Raw genomic sequence first — 24,848 nt, forward strand, 5'->3', positions numbered from 1 at the left:
GTTTAAAAAAAAAAGACAAACTTGAAGAGGAAAGTGGAAATCTAAATGTTCAAAATGAAAAAAAGTACTGAACTCTATTAGTAATGAGGGAAGTGCATATTAAAACTATATACATAAGAGCTTGGTATAAATTAAAATGTCAGGATCAAGAATTGGGAAAGACGTGAAACAAAATGAACTTTCATGCACAACTGCTGGTAGTATAAACTGTTTTAGTCATTTGGAAAACTCCTAGCATTATCTGCTATAGCAGAGTTGAGGATATATGCACACACATGTCCGGGAGGTAGTACATACAGAGTTTTTACTTCCTGGTCCCCATTTTGACAACAGTGTAGACATTAGCAACTTCCTGACTTGGTGTTAGCATTCCCTGTCTATACCCCAAGTGCACACAGACACAAACCATGGGGCCTCTGGTACATGCTGAAAAACTGAAACCAGGACACCTGGGCGCCTCATTTTGTCTTACCTTTAACTTGGTCTCTAACTTTGGGCAAGTGACTTGAGCTTTGTAACCTTGAATTTCTAATTAATGATAAGATCATAGTAGTATTTTCTCTCCCTACTCCACAAAGTCACAAGTCGATCGTGAAGATCAAACAAGACAGTATCCTATAAAGATGCTTTGAAAATTATAAAATAATATATATAATAACATGATATAAATAATCAGAATTTTGTGGCGGCGTTAGCCATTTACCTCAGTGCCCTTATTTTATAGATTGGGGAAATTCAGGTCTGGAAGAGTAATGTTACCTTTGGACAGATTCCTGGCTGTCCGTTTGGAGAGGTTGGACTGGAACTCTGGGTTGTTAGTTCATGTTTTTTCCACTATACAACATCAGTCTTTCCACATAAATATTCTTATTTTAGCTTAGATGAATTCCTTCTGAGGCTGTTCAGTACACATCCACATACATGTTTTCATTATGTTACCACCGTAACATTATTTTACCACCGTAAAAGTGGTATACTTACAGGTTGATGCCATGAACACTGCTTATATGTTGTCTGTTCTTCTCCACAGGGTGGCAATCAAGGTTTGACAGTAGTAATTCAAGGACAAGGTCAAACGACTGGACAATTGCAGTTGATACCTCAGGGGGTGACTATACTTCCGGGTCCAGGACAACAGCTGATGCAAGCTGCCATGCCAAACGGTACCGTTCAGCGGTTCCTCTTTACACCTTTGGCAACAACAGCCACAGCAGCCAGCACCACCACCACCACCGTCTCCACTACAGCAGCAGGTAGAGCGTGGGGTTACCAGCAGTGCTGCATGTTCTTACTCCAATGGCTGGGCTAATAGAGGGATGGGAGGCCCACTGCTTATCTTTGGGGGGATATGCCTCAAGCCAGTGAGCTTATGAGATGACTGGTCATCCTCACAGAGTCTCTTATTCCTCCCTATCCCCTCCATCCCCCCTAAAAAATACAGAAAATTGGGGTGCGGAGCAAAAAAGTAGCAGCTGTCGTGGTAACTGTGCCCACACTTGCTGTTTGCCCGCCCAGCCTTGCAGGCGCCGATTAAATCTTGCATATAATCTCAGGGAGGCTGCGTCTATCTGTCCAGCTCATAGCCTACATCTGAGAGCTGCAACTCCAGAACCACTTCGTTAGCCTCCTCCTGCAAGTCGCCCTCACTGTGCCATAGGAAGAAAATGAGGGTTTAGCATTAGCCTGTGCCAGAAGTCCTGGCTGATTTCCAGAGATGGCGCCTTGCTTTAAAACCCAGCGCTCTGGAGAGTTAGCAGCATGTGCACGGGGCAGCCTTGAAGCAGGACCTGGCTCCCCAGTTAGGAGAATCCTAGCTCAGGTGTGTTTGTGGAACGCATTTCTAAGGCATCAGTCTTCTATACTGAAATTCAGAATTCTCCCCTTTAGAAAGTCCCCTTCAAATTCTTCTTTACCAAGGTCCCGTGTTCTCGAGTAATAGAAATATTTGGTCTTTCTTTTTCACAGGTACAAGTGAACAAAAGCAGAGTAAATCATCACCCCCGACACAGGTGCAGCAAGTGCAACAAGCCAAAACCCTGCCGCCGGCTCAGTCGTCAAGTGTGAGTCCTCCAGAAGCCCAGCCACAGACTGCTCAGCCTTCAGCTCAGCCCCAGCCCCAAACCCAGCCCCCGTCCCCAGCTCAGCCTGAAGTTCAGACTCAGCCTGAAGTTCAGACCCAAACAACTGTTGCATCCCATGTCCCTTCTGAAGCACAACCCACCCAAGCACAGTCATCCAAACCCCAGGTCGCAGTACAGTGTCAGCCTCAAAGTCATGTCCAAGGACAGTCTCCTGCTCGCGTCCAAAGTCCACCACAGACTCGAATACGTCCATCGACTCCATCCCAAGTGTCTCCTGGACAGCAATCCCAGGTTCAGACTACAACCTCACAACCGATTCCAATTCAGCCACATACATCTCTTCCGATACCTTCCCAGGGCCAGCCACAATCACAACCCCAGGTACAGTCTCCAACTCAAACTCTTTCATCAGGACAGACGTTAAGTCAAGTTACTGTTTCATCCCCATCCCGTCCTCAGCTCCAGATACAGCAGCCACAGCCCCAAGTCATTGCTGTGCCTCAGCTGCAACAAGTCCAGGTTCTCTCTCAGATCCAGTCGCAGGTTGTGGCTCAGATACAGGCTCAGCAAGGTGGTGTGCCCCAGCAAATCAAACTCCAGTTACCTATTCAAATTCAGCAAAGCAGTCCTGTGCAGACTCACCAGATTCAGAATGTGGTTACAGTGCAGGCAGCCAGTGTGCAAGAGCAGTTGCAAAGGGTTCAGCAACTCAGGGATCAGCAGCAAAAGAAGAAGCAGCAACAGATAGAAATTAAGCGGGAACACACCCTCCAAGCTTCTAATCAAAGTGAAATCATTCAGAAACAGGTAAAGTTATTAAGTAAAAGCAGCATGTTCAGTAGCTTGAATGGTTGTGCTGTGCAGTAGACCCAGTGTTGGCTGTGTTAGGTTTCCGACATGATGAGACAAAAGGCATTGACGGTTCCCTTTAGAAGCAGCACTGGACTGCCGAGGAATAACGACTACCGTGGCTTGGAACTCTTGGTTGGATGTAAACAATCAGTGCTTATTAGAAGAACTACCTGTACTCCAGGAGAACTAAGATGGGAAGAATGGAGTTAGGAGGTTCAGTACCCCTGAATACAAAACTTGAAGGTCTGCCCGAGCTCAAAGCCACTTTAGGCGCCATAGCCCTTTGTTTGAAGTTATTTGCGATTGTCGCTCCTTAGTTTGCATGTAGGTCAAGCAAATTACAGACAGTGGGAACTCATTTGCATTTCTAACCACACCCTCGTAAAAAGGTTGACGTTCTTCTGTTCGGTAGCTTAAGTAAAAAGTGGCATCCTCCAGTAGCGTCTTAGCTAAGTAATAAGGCCATTTAGAGGAGTTAGAATTATTCTACTTAAAGTGAAGTCACACGTATAAGATCCTGTAGCATCACTGGAGAAAACCATCTTTGCATCGACAGCCTTATGTGAGGAGTTTGAGTGTGGATATCAAGTGTCCCCAAGTCAGTGAGACCTGCGTTCAGTTCCGGGGTCTTCCATTCACAGTCTGTGAAACTCATCTCTCCCCTCTGAGCTCTATATCCTCATTAATACTCCCTCTCTTTCCAGCCATACAGGATTATTGTAATGATTGAATGAGGTCATGTATGTAGAAGCATTTTTTATTCTTTATTGGGATATGTTCAACGTGTAGCATTGTATAAATTTAAGGCGTACAATATGTTGATTTGATAGACTAATACTTGGAACATGATCGCCATCGTGGCGATAGTCAGCACCTCTGTCACGTCATAGGAGCATCATTTCGTTTTGGGGGGGGGGGAGAGTTCAGACCTGGTGGTCTCTTAGCATGTTTGGTGATTCTAATACAATGTGGTTAGAAGCACTTTTTAAACAGCAAAGGGATTTTAAACGTGTATGGTAATATTCTTATAACTTGATGTCATGGGTATGTTCAGATGCATCATTACCCAGCTTTTACTATTGTGTAGTCTGTAAATTGAGAATTATCACAATGTCTGTCTCTATCCTAATCTCTGTGCAAAGTGGGATGGGGAAGGAGGGGAGATAATCTGAAATTGATTCCAAGGAAGAGAGCGTAATGTTAAAAAAAAATGGCTGTTGGAGAATCATAGCTGGGTAAAAATTACAGCTTATAGTACTTAATCTCAAACAAGTGAATTAGGTTTTTCATGTCTCAGAATCTCTTCTATAAAATGATCCCCTTCATTGTTGTTAGGAGGACTAATTGAGGTAATGTCCAGTGCTTACTTAGCACAGCGCCCAGTCCACGGTAAGCAGCCAGGCCATATTGTTGTAGCTCTAATCTTACTTGTATTAGGATATAAAATTCTTACAGTTTCTTTGGGAAACATACACGTGCTGAGATTTCTGCTGTTGTTTTCTGTATACCAACTTGCAGTCATTATATAAAATATGCACTTTGGGATTTTGTTCTGTCCTGAAGGTGGTGATGAAGCATAATGCTGTAATAGAACATTTAAAGCAGAAAAAGACCATGACTCCAGCCGAAAGAGAAGAGAATCAAAGGTAGGGAGAAATGTTAAAACCCAGGAACACAGGGACTCGTTGAATACCAGCCTTTCCTCTTTAGCGTGCACATGCACAGGAAGTCTGAGTTTACAGTTGTTTTTTTTTAATCTTGGCTGAAGTTCGTTAAATGAGAACACTTGGCACTACTAGCTGCTCATAACTGGTTTGAATCACTCCTGAAACTTTCCAATCATAGAAAGTTTGTGTATCAACCATAGAGATACAGAAAAATGATTTCTTAAGCCATTTCAGAATGAAATGCCCAGCATCACATGGATTGTATATTTCTCTCTAGAATGATTGTGTGTAACCAGGTGATGAAGTATATTTTGGATAAGATAGATAAAGAAGAAAAACAGGCAGCAAAAAAACGGAAGCGTGAAGAGAGCGTGGAACAGAAACGTAGCAAGCAGAATGCCACCAAGCTCTCTGCACTGCTCTTCAAACACAAAGAACAGCTCAAAGCTGAAATACTAAAAAAGCGAGCGCTCCTGGACAAAGACCTACAGATTGAAGTGCAGGTAAGAAGGTATTTCCTTTCCTTCTGTGTCCAACATTTAGCATTTAACTTTATTCTTTTCTTTTTTCCCCCCTGCAACTTTGGTTAAGCTTTAAATGTCAGCTTGTGTCTAGAGCTTACATTTTTGTACAGAAACTAAAAACAGTGGGACATGTGTCTTTTGAAACAGGACAGGGGTTTTATATCTGAAGGTATAACGTAATCTCGAATGTAGCCACTCTAAGAGGTCAGTCTATCAATTTAAAGAAAAACGTTTTGAGAACCCTCTTGGGGATAGATAGCTTTTATGCTCTATGACATAGTCTCGCCAGTAGTTATCAGGAGCCATGTTTCATGAGAAAGGTAGACCAAGAACTGCAAACCAGTGTTGGAAGAATGGAAAATAAAGAGTTGCCCATTAAATAAGACACTTCCTCCTTAACATGTAACTGATCATGTAGGCATTGCTCATCCTCTGCTCCCTTAGGGGTTTTATTGAAAAATGAAAGAAAACATCTATTCACATATATTTGAACAGCTTTGTAAAGAGAAGTAGGCTATTTAAAGCATTCCTAGAAGTACCTTGTGTATTTTAAGAAGATGAGAAATGTTTTTTAAAAACTGATCAGCCCAGCAACCAACATTACACAACTCTGAGACATGAGGTATCTTCCCACGAAAGTCAGAAACCAGATGACATTGTCAAAAACCAACATCATTATTTATCACCTCCTCCAAAAATTTCTAGTGCATTAAGTCAAGAAGAGAAAAAAAAAAAAAGGAGGTAAAATTTTTACCGTATATGGTAGGATTATTATATCAAAACCCCAAAAGAAAAATTTTATTAGAGATTTCAGTGAGGTGGTCACACACTAGACATGTTGAGACTACAGGCGCTGTGAAAAGTGTCAAACGAAAGAGCCAATTCATAGTAGCAAATATTACCCCTCACCTTAACTTAAGATCTGCTTCAGATCAAAAATTCTAATGTTCACAAGGAGACCACAGAAATAATAGAAGAAAACAAGATTGTAATTTTTGTGATCTCGGGGTGGGGGGGGGGACCACTTTTGCGCATTGCAGATTTCAGATGCCACAAAGGAGAAAGATTTGATGACAGAAGAAAAAGCTTTATGTAGGAAGAAAGAAAATACCATAAACAATATTGAAAAACGGGTAACAAACAGGAAAAAAGTTTTGTGACATTGATGACAATTAGTATTACTAAAATTTAAAGAGTAAGGTCTTTACTGACCTTACCGACTTAAGGTCAGTAAGAAAACGATGAATATCACTTAACTAGATAAGGAGAATCCTATCACAATATATACATATATCATTACTATAATGTATACTTTAAATACCTTGCAATTAAAGAGAAAAGAACACTCTAGTACAAGAGTGTGTAAGACATACAAATAAGCAGTTTTCAAATTTAAAAGTGCCAAATACCAGTAAACATATAAAAAGATAGTCAACCTAGGGATGCGTGGGTGGCTCATTTGGTTAAGTGCCTGATTCAGCTCAGGTGATCCTAGGCTCGAGCCCCACATTGGATTCCCTGCTCAGCGGGAGGCCTACTTCTCCCTCTCCTTCTACTTGTGCACTCTTTCTGTCAAATAAATAAAATCGGGGGGGGGGGGAGATTTTTTTAAAAAAGAATAATCAATCTAAATACTAAGGAGTGAAATGAAAAGACTTTCCAGAGAAAATATCTTGTATTTCTGGAAAACATTACATCAGTATGCAGCAAAAGACTCTAAAATGTGGATATTCTGCTACTCCATAATTTCAATTCCAGAAACTCATCTAAGAAATAGGCAAGATATATGAGCAGGGGCGTAATGAATGCCAATCATCATAACAGAAATTTGGAATCAGTCTGAAATCCACAGAGAAGAGATTAGTAATCAGTATTTCTCAACAGAAGTACTTCAGGCCTTTTCCACAGGCCAGATTTTTACATATTTTACAAAGTATAAAATTGGGTACTAAATGCTAGTATCATCGCCTTCAACCCAAGAGATGACCTTGTCTCCTCCACCTACATTCTCACATACTTGAGGCACCAGCGCCACCCTCAGCTGGAAACCACTGGATTAAATACATTTGGGAGTGTCCACTCAGTGGACTCCCATTTTAACAAAAGGGTGTGTGTAGGATTGGTCCTTTTTGTTTTTAATTCTTTGGGGAAATTCTCAGTAATAAATGCCTAAATGAAAAATTCAGGTTGCAGAATCATATATAATGTGACTTATCCATTCAGTTCACTCAGCAGCTATTTATTTAACATAAAATGTGTGTCATACGCTGTTCCCACTCCATGTTCTGCTAATAGTCTGTATTCTTTACATATAAGTGAATAAATTGGACATGTACATTCAGATGTCTTTCAAAGTAATTAGCTTGGCCAACAAGTAAAAATAATGTGTAAGTCAGTGTGCCCCCCTCCAGAGATGACCATTTTTAGATAATTCTTAGAATATATCTTGTATATATTTTTTTTTATTTTTAATAGATACATTCTTATATAAACGTAATTTATACAGAAATAAAATCACACTGGAGACAACATATACTGAACATTTTTCTGCATTCATTATACTTTATAGCCATTTAAAAATATTTCTTTTTTTTTTTAAGATTTTATTTATTTATTTGATAGAAATCACAAGTAGGCAGAGAGGCAGGCACAGAGAGAGGGGGAGACAGGCTCCCTGCTGAGCAGAGAGCCCGATGCGGGGTTTGATCCCAGAATCCTGGGATCATGACCTGAGCCGAAGGCAGAGGCTTTAACCCACTGAGCCACCCAGGCACCCCGATAAAATAATTTCTTATTAAGTTAAAATAATTTCTTATTAAATTAAACCTTCATTTAGCTCTTTGAACGTCTCAAACATAATTATTACAAAGTTTTTGTCAAATTGTTCTATAAAATTGCATTTGGAATGAATTCAGATTCAGTTATTTCTTCTCTTTTTTTGAGAGAGTGGGAGCGGGTTAGTGGGGTGCAGAGGGAGAGAGAGGATCTTAAGCAGGTTTCATCCCAGCACAGAGCCCGATGTGGGGCTCCATCTCATAGCTCCAGATCATGACCTGAGCCAAAGTCAAGGGTCAGACGCTCAGCCGACTGAGTCACCCAGGTGCACAGCATCTGCACTGAAGGGAGAGTTTTCTTTTTGTTTTCCTCTCTGGAGGCCCAGCAGACCAGCCAACCCTTCCATCAAGCCGGGAGCCTGTTCTTGAGGCCCACTCCCACGAAGCATGCGAGTCCCCTTCTCTCTGCAGAAGCGGGTTGTTGTTGGGCTTCCACCTCCTAGTTCTGAATCTGGAATCCCGCAGGTCTGCAGTTTCAGCCTTGTGCACAGTTTTGTGTTTGCATTTCATAGAGACGTTTATATCTTATTCAAGCATGGCTCTGTCTTTTCAGTCTTCTCCATTTTATATTTTACTGTCATCGGTATGTTCCTGGAGCAGGGGATCAAAGTGTGTAAGCACTGTAACTTTTTTTTCTTTAAGTGACTTCTGTGCCCAGCTTGGGGCTCAGACTCACAGCTGTGAGGTCAAGAGTTGCATGCTCTACCAGCTGAGCCCACCCCACTACACCATCTTGATCTTTCTAAAATCTATTTGATTATGTTATAAACAAATCATATTAACTGGGAAAATGGCACCCACAATTTACTTTCTTCCCTCAGAAGAAGTTTAGGCTTTATTTTTAAAGAGAGAAGGGTTGGAGCATCTGGGTGGCTCAGATGGTTAAGCGTCTGCCTTTGGCTCAGGTCATGATCCTGGGGTCCTGGGACCAAGCCCCACATCAGGCTTCTGGCTCAGCAGGGAGTCTGCTTCTCCCTCTCCCTCTGTCTCTGCCTCTCTCCCTGCTCGTGCTCTCTCCCTCTGCATCTTTCTGTTGCAAATAAATAAATAAATAAAAATTTTTTTAATTTATTTGACAGACAGATCATGAGTAGGCAGAGAGGCAGGCAGAGAGAGAGAGGAGGAGGAGGCAGGCTCCCTGCTGAGCAGAGAGCTCGATGCGGGGCTCGATCCCAGGACCCTGAGATCATGACCTGAGCTGAAGGCAGAGGCTTTAACCACTGAGCCACCCAGGCGCCCCAATAAATAAAATTCTTAAAAATTAAAAAAAAATTATCAAGGATTTCTTTTAAAAAAGCAACTTCAGGGGGCGCCTGGGTGGCTCAGTGGGTTAAGCCGCTGCCTTCGGCTCAGGTCATGATCTCAGGGTCCTGGGATCGAGTCCCACATCGGGCTCTCTGCTCAACAAGAAGCCTGCTTCCCTCTCTCTCTCTCTGCTTGCCTCTCTGTCTACTTGTGATCTCTCTCTGTCAAATAAATAAATAAAATCTTTAAAAAAAAAAAAAAAAGCAACTTCAGGAGCACCTGGGTGGCTCAGTGGGTTAAGCCTCTGCCTTCGGCTGAGGTCATAATCCCAGGGTCCTGGGCTCTCTGCTCAGCGGGGAGCCTGCTTCTGTCTCTCTCTGCCTGCGTCTCTGCCTTCATGTGATCTCTGTCAAATAAATAAATAAAATCTTTAAAAAAAAAAAATAAAAAGCGAGCGGTTGCTGAGTAGTCATACAGCTTTACCTTCTCACATGACTATCTAGATGTTAGATAGAAAAAAAATTCATTAAACCAAGACCATTCAGATTTATTTGTTAGAATTTTGTGATGTTTATGGGGGTGCCTGGGCTGGCTGAGTCACTGGAGTATGCGACTGTTGATCTCTTGATCTCGGGGTGAAGTTTGGGCCCCACATTGGATATAGAGATTACTTAAATTTTTGTATGTGTGATGTTTAAAAGCTTGGTCATAGCAGTGACTTATTCACACCAAGTTTATACTTGGATGCCAATGACAATAGCTTTTTTTTCTCTAGGGAAATAAGCATTTCAAAGAGTAAGTTGTAGCTAGGTAACAGAGGTGTGTCTATAAATTATTTCACATGAAGAGAAGTAAGCATATTAATTTATGTCAAAATGTGTATTGCTAAAATAGCTTTCCCTGCATTCTTCAGTTCTAGACATAGGAGCGTAATAAACAAGGCAAGTCTGTCTCTCATTCAGTTTTTGGGCTGGTCAAAGACCACATCTTGAGTGTCATGTTCAGTTCTTGGTGGGTCTCGCTCCAAGGACGAGACAGAGAGCAGCCGGAAGGAAGCAGCCAGTGGGTGAGGACACTCAAAACCCATTCTGAGCAACAACGGAAATAATCAAGACACAACATGGGCAAGCCAAGAGGGCCATTGTTTTCCGAAACTTGGTCATCTTTCTGTCAGATCTTCTTTGAAGATAGCAGCTTTCCAGTTGTTGCATAATCTTCCCTTTATATTTCTCGTGGATTTGATTGGGTTCGGAGTATGGTTAGGACACTCCAGTTACTCACCTCCCTCACACTAGGCTGAACTGTGGAGCTGCTCTGACAAGGGAGGTAAGGCAAGAAGGAAGGTCATATAAAGTCCTCTGACCACGTCGTGCATTTACATTAAGTCCAATGACAGTCTTGTATTGTCTTTAATTGACAACAGGAAGAACTCAAGAGAGACTTGAAAATTAAGAAAGAGAAAGACATGGTGCAGGCCACAGCAGTGGCGGCCACCTCGCCTGCAGCGCCGCCTGCGCCTCCAGCCCCTCCGCCTTCACCCCCGCCTCCGCCTCCCCCGCAGCACACAGGCCCCCTGGCCACGGCCACGGCCACGGCCACACTGCCTGCGGCTTCCCAGAAGAGGAAGCGAGAAGAAGAAAGAGACTCAAGCTCCAAGTCCAAGAAGAAGAAAATGATCTCTACTACCTCAAAGGAAACTAAGAAGGACACAAAGCTTTACTGTATCTGTAAAACGCCTTATGATGAATCTAAGTGAGTAGATCTTTTCGGGCTCTAGTTTATTTTCTTAAAAGTTTAGCTGTTAAATTTCCAGTTGCGAAGAAAATGAATGTACTGGTAGCAATGTCAATGAAAGTAGTTGAAAGTAAGGGTAATGGTGTTTCGTCTGTGGTCTTGTAGCCGATGTTCTTAAACTTGACACTAGAGAAGTAAAAATTTTTGTATTTTACGTGTTCATGATTCATGTTTGTTCTTCATCGTATTCTTTTCTGTCAAAAACAAGCTTTCTGTTGCTCTTTTGCTTTCTCCTCTTCTCTCTGGATTAACTCCAAATCAATTAGTAATGTTGTTTGGAGAAGGAGGTCTATTATTACTGCTGCCCAAAGCTGAGAGCAGCCTTTCTGGAACCTGTTCACAACCTTATGATTACATCAAATCTTAGCCACTATCTGATATGAATGGTGCACAAGATTTCAAGTTTGAGTGGTTTTGGTTTTTTATTGTTTAATTTTAAGCAATTCTATGTTTTTGTATTGTAATACTGACAATATTATTTTTGTCAAAGTTCCCACTTTCTTTTTGGGGACAAAAGCTGGAGTGTTCTTTTCACTCAGTCTTCAAGAATGACACTCAAAAATGTGATAATAAAGCATGGCAGCTGGAAGCTGTTTTTGGCTGTTGTGACTTGTATTTGGTGATATATACAAGATTTTAAAAACACTAATCCATTAATGCAGTTTCATTTTTTTGTTATCATTATCATTCAACGAAGTATTTAGCTTTCATTTTGAGTATTTAAATGTAGGCCAGCTTTTTAAAGTCAAGGTTAACTAGTGTTTTTTGCAGTACCAAGAAGTTTGTGCTAAAAATATATGATTATTTAGAGTTAGCCATCCTTAATATCTACCTTCAGTGGATGCCTAATCAGTTTATAAAATAAAATAGTGATCTTTTCAATCACGTTTTTTAAGTTGCAACTTGGAAGCTGCTTTGGCGGTGCTATTTAAAATTATAACCAGGTGCTAGATCAACACTTTCTTTGTTAGCTTTAGCTGTGTGTTGAATTAAGCACCTCAGTTTTGGCGTCTTCCCTTTTCATTGTGTTTATTGGAAATGACAGATAATGTGGAAAGTGGGGCCCTGCTAACTGAGTTTGCCCTTAGTCTAAAACAAGCGTGCCTCCCTTTAAGCACAAGAATATTCAGCGATTTACAGAACAAAACAGAACATGATTTACTTTCTTTACAAAAATATCATTTAAATAATTAGACTTCTTTGGCTTATTTAAAATATTCAGATCACAGAGATTCATCTCACACACGTTTTTGTCATCCTTACGTTGCCTAAAATGAGGCACGCATGATCATGTCCTCATTCTACTGCGATCGCCTCATCGTCTCGTGGGTATTTCCTATTTTTCAGTTTGTTGGTATTAAAATTTCAATAGGCCAAGTTCATCCACTCCCTGTTGTAGTCGGGATGAGTTAGTGTTTTTTAGGAGTATTTTGTAATCTCTTATACCAAACTAGGCTGGTTTGGGAATCTAGTGAGAGTGACTAACACTTGAAATTCAAGTCGTGAGCTCACTTGCAGAATACATTGCCTGCCATGTGAAGGCCACATCCAGAAACACCCTGCAGGCCCAGTCCCTAGTGAAAATCCTGCAGGAGTCTTACTTCTCAAAATAAAAAAATTAGTGGGACTAGGATGAACCTCACAGTCCTGTATTATTAATCCTTTACATTGAGATGGCAGGTTAGTTGGAGGACCAGTTCCATTTCTCCAGGCGAATTTCCCAAGAAAGACTTGGGTAGAACCACGTCAGCAAGCCAGTCAGATCCCTTAGGGTCCACACTACTTCTTGCTGTGATTTTTACATGGCGTTCCTACATCGCGCTGCCAGCACTTTTAGATACACTCTGTGTTTGTCGTAGAGATGCTTTTCATTCATTCTGTCATTTGGGATCTTACATTACAAAAGCCTTGAGGGTTAACTGCATGTGATTACCCTCAGTTACGTACCCGTGTAGCGCCTCAGCTCACCAATTACTTGCTCTCTTGGCTACCTGTTCTCATACCACACTCCAAACTGTGTCTCCCCCGTCTTGAGTTGAAGCAGTTCTTTACCAGGTAATTAACCTAGTCACTCTCCACATTGTCACACACATTACATTGAAAAACTGGCCCATGTTGTAATCTGTTATAATTAAATTCCCATGTTAATTTAGAAAACTTAGTAGAAATTGAATTACCACATGTACTTTTCTTGGATTTCTTCTTCATATCACATTTTGACCATTTATCTTCTACACCTGCCTGACCTGCATGTTCCTTGTAGTGTAACTTCTTGGTGTTTGCGCTTTGCTTTGTTTCCAAATTTAAACTGTGAGATACATTTTCAAACCTATCTAAGAAATAGCCCTGAATTTGAAATGGCTTCTGTGGCATAGGTTTGACAGATGTAAGTCTTTGATTCTTTGGCTTTGGTTTTTGTGCCTGTTACAGTTTTATACACATTCATTAAGAGGGAGACATTACCATCAGTGTGTTGTTTATTTTTTCAAATTCCAGTATGTTTTTAAAGACCCATATTTCACTAAACAGTGTATTTGTTGAAATTGATGTGAGTGATTTTATGTTTCTACACTTGATACAGTGTCAGATGCTGTAGTGTGCCAGGGGTAGAATGGTCGGATGCAGGATGTTTAGCTGACTCATTGCAGAAAGTAATCCTATAAGTGAATCGGGACAGGGAAGACAGATTTAAGTATCATGCAGCTCAAAATGACAATTACATTGTCATTTTCATTGTGAATACTTTTAGGTTCTATATTGGCTGTGATCTTTGTACTAACTGGTATCATGGAGAATGTGTTGGCATCACAGAAAAGGAGGCTAAGAAAATGGATGTGTACATCTGTAATGATTGTAAACGGGCACAAGAGGGCAGCAGTGAGGAATTGTACTGTATCTGCAGAACACCTTATGATGAGTCACAGTGAGTTCTGATAAGAGCATCATATTTAATAATTTAGGAAGCCAAATTGCTCTGACTGGTTATTTATTTTAAAATAAAAAGCAAGATCTTTTTCTGCATATATTATACACTTACATTACAAATTCCTTTCCAATTTTTTTTCTCTTTTTTTCCCTCTTTACCTCCCCTTCAAAATTTATGTTGCTTCATAGTGAATGTTTGAGATGCATTGGGGGAAAATATGGTTTAACGTTCGACTTGATTCTTCACTATGTAACATAGAAATTAATGAGATTAAAATAGCCTGACTTGTTTGGACTTTATCAGTGTTTGAAATGGCGCTTTATTGTAGGTTAGGGGGGAAAAAAAAACACTAATTTGGGTATAATTTCTGAGACTCTGTTATTAGCTTATAGGATTTTGAACTCCCGGTTGGGTGGCCAGTGCCAGCTTCCCATTTGATACAGTACTAGTTGAAAGATTTTTGGTTTATTTTGTTTTGAGCTTTTAAAGTCAATTAAATATTTTGCATTTTTCTTCGTATTAATTCTCCACTATTACACAGTGTTCTTTTTTCCTTTCTTTCTTTCTTTTTTCTTTTTCTTTCTTCCTTTCTTTTTTTTTTTTTTTTTTTTTTTTTTTGGTAAAGATTTTATTTATTTGACAGAGAGAGACACAGCGAGAGGGGGGAGTGGGAGAGGGAGAAGCATGCTTTCTGCCGAGCAGGGAGCCTGATGCGGGCCTGATCCCAGGACCCTGGGATCAAGACCTGAGCCGAAGGCAGACACTTAACAGCTGAGCCACCCAGGCGCCGCTACACAGTGTTCTTAATAAACTTTTATTGCTTGTTCTTAATATCAGAAACACTAAATTAACACAGTTGAATGCCAAGCTGCAAAAGTATTAAAACAGTTGTAATACTAAAACTATTTTATACGCAGAGTTAGAATCTTTTCAGGTGCATGTTTTAGTGTTCTTTAAAATAAATTGTGTAATGTGATCCCATCTGTTTTGAACTCACATTTCCATTTCGGATCTTGCAGATTTTATATTGGCTGTGATCGGTGTCAGAATTGGTACCATGGGCGCTGCGTTGGCATCTTACAGAGTGAGGCAGAGCTCATTGACGAGTATGTCTGTCCACAGTGCCAGTCAACAGAGGATGCCATGACAGTGCTCACGCCGCTGACAGAGAAAGATTATGAGGGTTTAAAAAGGGTGCTTCGTTCTTTACAGGTGAGAAACCGCTCTGTGCGCAGCGTTTGAAGAGGAAGTCAACCAGCGTGACTTTGGAGATATTTCTAGGGTTCGAACCTTCCAGTCACAGAGTCTGTGATTATTTCCTGACTCCTGGCTAGCCTAGTGAAGTACTCCAGACTTCAATCCTTCACATGCCGATACCATGAGGTTAACCATATCCACACAGGAACACAGTTGTTATCTAACACTCAGTTTTAAAATGACTCACTTTTTTAACCTAGATTTCATTTTTAAAGACAAGTTTACCTCACCACTGTAGATTGAAAAACAATTTGATTAAATTCTAAGGAGGGGGCACCCGGGGAGCTCCATCAGAAGAGCATGCGACTCTTGATCTTGGGGTCGTGAGTCTGAGCCTGCCTTAGGTGTAGAGATTACTCAAAAATAAAATCTTTAAAGGAAAATACAGATTTTTTAAAAAGAACTGAAAAGAGAACAGTGGTCTCAGTATGTGGATGAAGTTATTTAATAGCGTGTCTCTGTCACCTCATTAGCAGTGGGAACCATTCCACACTTGGAACTTATTCCCTCCAGCTGTACAGGTAACAGGTTATCACGTAGGGATGAGAGTACAAGCTTCTGACACCTATGCTAGTGCTCCACGCGCCCCAGCTGAGGTCCTCAGCCCACCCTTCGAGAACCCTTAGTACAAGATATGCTCACCAGAGATGATTGATGACTAGAGTGAAACTCTAATATAAAATAATTATAAAATAATTTCCTCTCTCAGGTTTAAAACTGACTTCTGGAGTTTAGGGGTTGATTGATACAATAACTCAATTGGGAAACTTAAATGAAATGAATATTTCCACCTGACAATAATGTTGTTTTCTGCCCCCCCCTCCTTATAGGCCCATAAGATGGCCTGGCCTTTCCTTGAACCAGTGGATCCTAATGATGCACCAGATTATTACGGTGTTATCAAGGAACCTATGGGTAGGTACTGGAGTTGAATATGGAGTGTTTTCAGATATCTCAGCAGTTACCTATCATCCATGAAACTGGTATATTGTGAGGATATGCTGAGCAAGGCCGGTGGAAGAATAAATTGGCATGGTAACTTGTAGGATAAGTGGGGAGTGTGTACGAAAGTTTAAATCTGCATTCCCTTGGACCCAGCAGTTTCATTTCTTAGGTTTACATGTGCACAAGTATGTTGTTCATCTCAGACTGTAAGTCCGGAAAAACGAGAAATGAAATCCGGGGCCATCAGTAAATCTGTAGAGGAACAGCTGAATCAGATGATACGTGAGCAGAGTACTATGCAGCTGTATAAAAGATGGATGAAATCAGTGCACGGATCAGGGTCTGTCTGAGCCTCTCATCACTCCCTGTCACCTTTTCCTCATCTTTTCCTGAAGGAAAGCACGTTTGGTGGGCCTGAGTAGAGAGCCAAGAGACTATACCCTTATTTCCCACGCCAAAAAAAAAAAAAAAATGGTAATAAGTAACAGCCACAAGTGATTGTATTGTGATGAACAGTTTCAGGTGCTTGTGCTAAAAATAATTTATCTGCAAATGCAATTATAAAAATTAAAATGTAGATAAAAGCTTCTAAAATTGCCAAAGTAAGAATTAGCTCCAGCTGATGAAAGAAGTAGTTCAAAAGCCAGCTAAGCATTTTTAAAATGGGAACGATTTTACTGTGTATTTGAAAGTTGCAAAGAGAGTTACCTGAAAAGTTTTCATCACAAGAAAAAAAAAGGCTTTTTTACTGTATGTGGTTGGCAACAGGTGTTAATTAAACTTATTGGGTAATCAGTCACTTTGCAGTATATTGATATACCAAGTAATTATGTTGTACACCTAAAACTGATACAGTGTTATATGTCTGTTATATCTTAATTTTTTTAAATGAGAAGGGTTTGTGTTTGATGCAACTTCAAAGAGGGGGAGAAAACGTGAAGGGGAAATAAGTGAAGCTTAGTTAAAACTAAATTAAACAAGTAGCCGTTACCTCTGTTCTGACGTCAAAGGTAGAAGAAGCTAATCTGTGTACATATTTTAGATTTGTGTAATCTCTTTTGAGAGAGTATCTGGGGATATTTATTTAAACAGATAATTCTGCTTCTAAACATAGAAAATCTAGGAAATAAAGAAAAGAAGTAAGAAAAGATAAAATGTACCTTTATATTTTCCTCACTGAATCCCATTTTGGTGTGCTCTGTGTGTGTGTGTGTGTGTGTGTGTGTATGTGTGTGTGTGTGTGTGTATTAAAATTGAGACCATATGATTTGTTTGAGGGGCACCTGGACGGTTCAGTAAGGGGAATATGGGACTCTTGATCTCAGCGTTGTGAGTTCGAGCCCCATGTTGGGTGTAGAGATTATTTAAATAAATAAATAAACTTAAAAATATATTTGTGTAATCATCTGTTTAACAAACATCTTCCTGTATTGTTAACCTTCAATAACATGACTTTATGGGCTTTCAGTAATCCGTGAATTGAATATACCTTAACTTATTTAACCATAATTCGTTTCTTAAAGAGCTAGATTATTTTCTATCCTTTTTTTCTCCTCCTCCTCCTTTTTTTTAATACCACCAAAATGTAAACAGCCTCTTATGTAGTAGGTATATACACAAAGATAATACAGATCTCCAAGACATACTAGTGAAAGGAGAATCAAAGTCACAGAAAAATACCTGGGTTTCAAGCAGCAAACAATTCTGTATTTTCTAGGCCACATAAATGTATTTAGAAATGCAGAGAAGATATGTACAAAGATAGAGGCTAAGTTGAAGATTGTAGTTTCTTTTCAGGGAATGAGGGAGCCAACAAGATTAACAGCTTTTATAAATTTTCTTGAACAGAAATAGGGTTATATGAATAGACCATGTTTTATAACATACTTTATAAGCTTCTCAGTACACTTTTTCATACCACGTGAAAATATGTGGTATAGACCTACATCATTGTTAATCGTACCCCATTAAAGTAATTAATCACCCCCAATTAATGGGTTTTTCACTTGTGTGCAGTTTTTGCTGCTATATGCAACACTTCTGTGAACATCTTTGTTTATGCATTTGCCTGCACTTGTTTGTTTTCTGAGAAGAAATTCCTAGAAGTAGATTTTCTAGAGTTAGAATGTCTGGGTCAAAGGAATATATATATACTTTTTAGGCTTTTGATAAATATTTTCAAGTATCACTTCTGCAAATTGAACCAGTTTCCAGTAACAGCATATATACGTATCCTTCCCTCTCTACTCTTGAAAACACTGAGTATTATACTTTTGAGAGGAAATATTTTCTTTGAAAATATTTTTTCAAAATACTCAAAATATTTTGAAAATATTTATTTCAAAACAATGTGTTTAGTATACAGGTGTTAGAGAGGTGCAGTAAAGTATAAAATATTTTGCCCTCACACTCTTACTTGGAGGTAATTGTTGAAGACAGGCCGATGTGTTATTTTTAATTTCTGCTAACTTGGATAAAGAAAGTGGTTCTTTGGCTTTGCATGACTTCAGTAACTAGTGATGTGTACTTATTGTCTGAATTTTATGTGAGTTTCCTATTTATGTATTTTGCATTTTTTTCTCTAGATATTCATATTGTTGTCAGTGTTCCTTAAGGGCTCTTTTATATCCCAAGGACTGAATTAGGTGGCTCAGTCAGTTGGGCATTGGATTCTTGATTTCAGCTCAAGTCTTGGTCTCAGGGTCATGAGATCAGTGTGAAGCCTACTTCAAAATGAAGTCCTATATGGATTTTTTTTTTTTAAAGATTTTATTTATTTATTTGACAGAGAGAGATCACAACTAGACGGAGAGGCAGGCAGAGAGAGAGAGAGGGAAGCAGGCTTCTTGCTGAGCAGAGAGCCCGATGTGGGACTCGATCCCAGGACCCTGAGATCATGACCCGAGAATGTGTTAGCCCAGGGAGGGGCAGAGGGATAGGGACAAGCAGACTCTGCCGAGTGCAGAACTCAACACTGGGCTCAATTCCATAACCCTGAAATCATGAGGTGAGCTGAAATCAAGAGTCGGACACTTAACCTACTGAGCCACCCAGGCGCCCCAGCATATGATCATTTTTAATACTTTTGGATTTAAATCTATTTACCATTATAAATTCTGCTTCTGGAGTCATACTTTAGTCCTCTGCCCTTCCCCAGATTTATAAATACTCAGTTATATGTTCTCCTAGATCGTTCTTTCTTTGTTTCTTTTTGAGAGAGAGCAAGTGCACAAACGGGAGGGAAGGGAAGGTGAGAGAGCATCTCAAGCAGACTCCGCACCGAGCCCAGAGCCTGATGGCGGGGCTCTGCACCACAACCCTGAGATCATGACCTGGCCTAAAACCAAGATTCATACACTTAACAGACTGTGCCACTCAGGTGCCCCTCTAGTAATTTCTTTTTAATGGCTGTCTCATTAAGTTGGAATCACAAAATGTCCAAGCACTATTCACATACATTATTAAAATTAGCCCGGCAGTAAGTACGCAGAACTTAAGTGCTATGTTAAGTGTTTACTCTTTCCTGTACAGCTTACTGGACCTACTGCGCACAGCAGATGTGCCTGAGCCTTGCTTGAAATTTCATCAGGCTAGGAGCATGTTTGCGGATGTTTTTTCCCTTATCTACATAAACTGGAACTATCAAAGATGGGTGTGTGGGTGTGTTAAGATATATATAACGGGTGTGTGTGTGTGTGTGTGTGTGTGTGTGTGTGTGTGTATATATATATATAAAACAGGGGAGGCCTTGGTGGCTCAGTTGGTTAAGCATCTAACTCTTGATACTGGGTCATGATCTCAGGGTTGTGAGATTGAGCCCCATGTCAGGCTCCATGTTCAGCAGGCATCTGGTTCCCCTGGTTCCCATCTCCCCCTGCCCCTCCTCCTGCTTGCACTTTCTCTCTTTCCCTCTCTCAAATAAATCTTTAAAAAAAAAATATATATATATATATAATATATATTATATATATATAACAACTTTAATATGCACAGTTCAATGATTAATCACATTCACAATGTTTCTTTTAGTACCTTTTATTTTTTACTTTTTAAAAAGATTTTATTTATTTATTTGACAGAGAGAGAGAGAAATCACAAGTAGGCAGAGAGGCAGGCAGAGAGAGGGGGGAAGTAGGCTCCCCGCTGAGCAGAGAGCCCGATGCAGGGCTCAATCCCAGGACCCTTGGGATCATGACCTGAGCTGAAGGCAGAGGCTTTGACCCATTGAGTCACCCAGGTGCCCTCTTTTAGTACCTTTTAACCGTTTTCACTGTTGTCCTTAAATTTTAATCCACCTAGAATTATTTTGGCATTAGTGTGAGGTAGAATTTTTTCTTCAGATATGTAGAAGGTTGCCTCAACCCACTTTATTAAGGAATTTTTTTTTCTGCTGCTGCTTATTTGAAATGACATCATCAACATACATGCAGTTCTTTTTTTCTTTAAGATTTTATTTATTTATTTATTTGACAGGCAGAGATCACAAGCAGGCAGAGAGGCAGGCAGAGAGAGAGAGAGGGAAGCAGGCTCCCCGCCGAGCAGAGAACCTGCTGCGGGACTCGATCCCAGGACCCCGAGATCATGACCTGAGCCGAAGGCAGCGGCTTAACCCACTGAGCCACCCAGGCGCCCAACATACATACAGTTCTTATACTGAATGCAGTTAGGTCTGTGCCCGTTTTGAGTACGGTCCCATTACTGTTGGTGTCGTCCTGCACGTGCCACACTGTCCATTATCATAGCTTTATATGTTTAATGTCTGATAAATTAACTTCTCTCCTGCTGCTTTTATTGTTCAGTGTTTCTTAGATAGACTTGAAAATCATTTTCTCAGGACACCTGCTTGGCTCCGTCGGTTGGGCAGCTGACTCTTGGTTTTGGCTCAGGTCCAGATCTCAGGGCTATGAGATTGAGCCCTGTGTCGGGCTGCGTGCTCAGCACCAAATCTGCTTGAAGATTCTCTCTCCTGCCCCTCCCCCAACTTGCAGACACCCATTTTCTCTCTCCTCTCTTTCTCTTGTTCTCAAAAAAATCTTTTAAAAAGTCATTTTCTCAAATTCCAAAATAATTATTGAGATTTATTTAGAACTGTTACCTATGAGTTTGTCAATCCTGGATTGATTTGAGATCACCAGCTTTTTATGTAAAATTGTATATGGAGGGCGCCTGCATGGCTTAGTTGGTTAAGCAACTGCCTTCAGCTCAGGTCATGATCCTGGAGTTCTGGGATCGAGTCCCACATCGGGCTCCTGCCTCTACGGGAGTCTGCTTCTCCCTCTGACCTTTTCCCCTCTCACCTTTTCCCCTCTCATGCTCACTCTCACTGTCTCTCTTTCAAATGAGTAAATCTTTAAAAAACAAAAAAAAATTATATATGGAATTTTCCTTCAACCACAACTTTTTCCTAGGATGTAATGTTATTTCAGGTAGATTTAGTTCAGTATATTCAAAAGCACTTACTGTGTGCTACCTGAATTATTTTAGTCATTTTGGCATACTACCTGTACTATTAACATACTATTTTTACTCATATCAGCTAATATTTTTCCCTTTATTTTAAGAAGACATTTTACGTCCTTGCCACCTTAAGTGTTAAGTCAGTATCACTTGTTAAATAAAAATAAAATAAAATAAAATAAATAAAATAAATAAAAATAAATAATGAAAAAATTATGTTATTAAAATCGAATACAGATACACAGATACCACAAAACCACAAAGATTTTTTGTTTGTAATTTTGGATTCCCTCTTTCTCTTTGTACATGTAGTGTATATACGTAATTGTTCGCATGTAAAAATGTACTTAGATGTATATTGATGGTGTTGGTGTAGCTTCTTTTATTTCAACCCAGCTGAATAAAGGGCTATTTTCTGTAGTTAACTGAAAATAAAAGTACCTTCTTAACAGTAGCCAAGATTTATATTTTAGAATCCCCAATCAAAAACAAAATTGGAGAAGTGCTCCTATTTTCTTCATGAATTGTTAAGTAGTTTCCGTTGGTGAATCAGCTTGGTTTCCTGGACTGTTGGGGGCAGGAAATCTGTATACTTGTGAGTCAGAACTGTGGGCAATATTCACATTGGATCTACCTTAAAGCTTTGAAAATGTTTTTACATTTTGTGTTTTTAAGACCTTGCCACCATGGAAGAAAGAGTACAAAGACGATATTATGAAAAGCTGACGGAATTTGTGGCAGATATGACCAAAATTTTTGATAACTGTCGTTACTACAATCCAAGTGACTCGCCTTTTTACCAGTGTGCAGAAGTTCTGGAGTCCTTCTTTGTACAGAAATTGAAAGGGTTCAAGGCTAGCAGGTGAGCATGTGTCTTAGTGTTCAAAGTAATCCAGTTCCTCGAATTCTGTACTGTTTTGTCTAGGGAATCAGTGCTGTTTATGGTAAATTTGAACCTTGAAATCAAGAATCTTGAAGGAAAAAAAAAAATTAAGACTCTAGCATTATGACATACCGCCAAGGACAAGAAGACAGACTCAGTAATGAGAAATTGTTGAGTTTGTGATTTGCTTAAAATTTAAAAGTTATTTTTTAAAATAAAACACTTATCAGATGTGTGTGGAATGTGAGGTGCTGTGGGGCAGGAGCGCCTGGCTGGCTCAGTTAGTGGAGCTTGCGACTCTTGATCTCAGGGTCACGAATTTGAGCCCCACATTGGGCATAGAGTTTACTTAATGCAATTTATTTATTAATTAATAAATGCCGTGGGGCACATACGGAGGTAGTAGTAAGCCCAAGCCCTTGCCCATATTGAGTTTGCAAAAGGATAAAAATGACTGTTGTAGAGGGTAGAGTAAGGGGAAGACCTGGAAGAGGGATTTAAGTACTTTATTCTTAATTTATGTTTGCTGTATCTTTGAAGTCATAAAATGGTTTATTTCTGTGGATATTTTTCTGTGGGCAAAACTAGACCTTTGAACCTCCAGTGTCTCAACTTCAGTCCCTGCTTTTCAAGCCCATGACTTCCTTCCTTCCAACAGAATCCTGTTCTCCTTCTGATGATAACTGCCACCCCTCGAAGCCCTGAGACTCACTGGTCCCATCCCCCATCCACCAGCTCGCATGCTTGACCCTCCCTAAATAGTCAGACTGGGTAGATCTTGGCTAGTTTGGGACCTGGCCATCTCTCTTGCCTAGTGAGCTCTGCATACCAAAGTGTAAGAGGCGGTGCTCAGCTTCATTATTTTCTTCTCAGGACAGTCCATAGCGTGTTGTCTCTGTCCTTGTCCTGCAGCAAGGTAGATCAAGAGCTGTGTTTAAGCATCACTTTACATAAACTAAAGGTAAGGGACAAGCTCAGGAATCAAAAAATGTAGGCAAGGAAGGAAGGAAGCCAGGTAGGTAGGCAGCCTCTAGACCAAGGACGAAGAGATTTTACAAAATCTGTAATACTTTCCCATTTGTATCCTCTCCTGTTAACCCATTAGCTGTAAAACCTAAGGCGGAAGAGGATTTACTTGATATGGTGAAGGCCCTAGTAAAATAATAACAAATAAAAAGGGATGCGGGGTGCCTGGGCGGCTCAGTCAGTTAAGCCACTGCCTTTGGCTCAGGTCATGATCCCTGGGTTCTGGGATGGAGTCCCACATCGGGCTTCTTGCTCAGCAGGGAGCCTGCTTCCCTCTCCGCCTCTGCCTGCGTGTGTGCTCTCTCTCTCTCTCTCTCTCTCTCTCTCTGTCTCCGACAAATAAGTAAATAAAATCTTAAAAAAAAAAAAAAAGAAATAAAAAGGGATGAACTCAGAATAAGAAAAGAATACGGTAAAAGTTGGTTAGCTGGGGGCACCTGGGTGGCTCAGTGGGTTAAAGCCTCTGCCTTCGGCTCAGGTCATGATCCCAGGGTCTGGGATCGAGCCCCGCGTCGGGCTCTCTGCTCTGCGGGGAGCCTGCTTCCTCCTCTCTCTCTCTCTGCCTGCCTCTCTGCCTACTTGTGATCTCTCTGTCAAATAAATAAATAAAATCTTTAAAAAAAAAAAAAGTTGGTTAGCTGATGAGATTCTTTTTTTTTTTTAAAGGTTGGTTAGGTCCACAGCCCTGTCACCCTAAAGCTGTGGCTCTCGATGGGGGTAATTTGCCCATAACCATACCCCCCACAGGATACTTAGCAGTGCATGGAGACATTTTTTTTGTCATACTGAGAGGTGGGAAGTAGTGCTGGCATCTCGTAGGTAGAGCTCAGAGATGCTAGTAAGCGTCCGCAGCGCACAAGACAGCCCCCGCGGCAAAGAACTCTGCAGCCCCAGAATGTCAGTAGTTTTGAGACTGAGGAGCCCTGATCTAAGGCAACACCTGCCAGTCAGCCCTGCACACATACATAGGGCTCTGCAGGCACCTGTCTCATCCCTTAACTTAACTTTTCTTTTCTTTTCTTTAAGATTTTATTCATTTGATACAGAGAGACACAGCGAGAGTGGAAACACAAGCAGCGGGGGTGAGAAAGGGAGAAGCAGGCTTCCCACTGAGCAGGGAGCCCATTGCGGGGCTCGATCCCAGGACCCTGGGATCGTGACCTGAGCTGAAGGCAGATGCATAACAACTGAGCCACCCAGGCACCCTTAACTTAGTCTTCTTAAGTGTGAACAGCCAGCAAGGGATGGCCAGATGTATAAGGAAAGCTTGCAGTGTAAAAGAGAAAGGTCAAGGTATAGCAGAAGAATAAATTCCAGGGCAAACAAAAAAGAGAACTTGAAAAAGACAAAGCAAGAC

General features: G+C 40.6%; 1 protein-coding gene across 16 annotated transcripts in view; it reads left to right on the plus strand.

The window, feature by feature from the left end:
- BPTF (bromodomain PHD finger transcription factor) overlaps positions 1–24,848 on the plus strand; it is a 157,064-nt gene that overhangs the window by 128,021 nt on the left and 4,195 nt on the right. For 9 of the 16 annotated variants that reach the window (XM_047709007.1, XM_047709004.1, XM_047709006.1 and 6 more), the window contains 9 exons: positions 1,031–1,256; positions 1,966–2,888; positions 4,497–4,579; positions 4,878–5,103; positions 10,627–10,955; positions 13,747–13,920; positions 14,943–15,135; positions 16,011–16,095; positions 22,258–22,444. In XM_047709007.1, the coding sequence (XP_047564963.1) occupies positions 1,031–1,256; positions 1,966–2,888; positions 4,497–4,579; positions 4,878–5,103; positions 10,627–10,955; positions 13,747–13,920; positions 14,943–15,135; positions 16,011–16,095; positions 22,258–22,444 (2,426 nt within the window). The remainder of the gene's footprint in view (positions 1–1,030; positions 1,257–1,965; positions 2,889–4,496; positions 4,580–4,877; positions 5,104–10,626; positions 10,956–13,746; positions 13,921–14,942; positions 15,136–16,010; positions 16,096–22,257; positions 22,445–24,848) is intronic. The other 7 variants (XM_047709011.1, XM_047709020.1, XM_047709012.1 and 4 more) reach the window with 5 other exon arrangements.

The sequence above is a fragment of the Lutra lutra genome, chromosome 16 (genome assembly GCF_902655055.1).
Source record: "Lutra lutra chromosome 16, mLutLut1.2, whole genome shotgun sequence".
In the NCBI taxonomy this organism is placed as follows: Eukaryota; Metazoa; Chordata; class Mammalia; order Carnivora; family Mustelidae; genus Lutra; species Lutra lutra.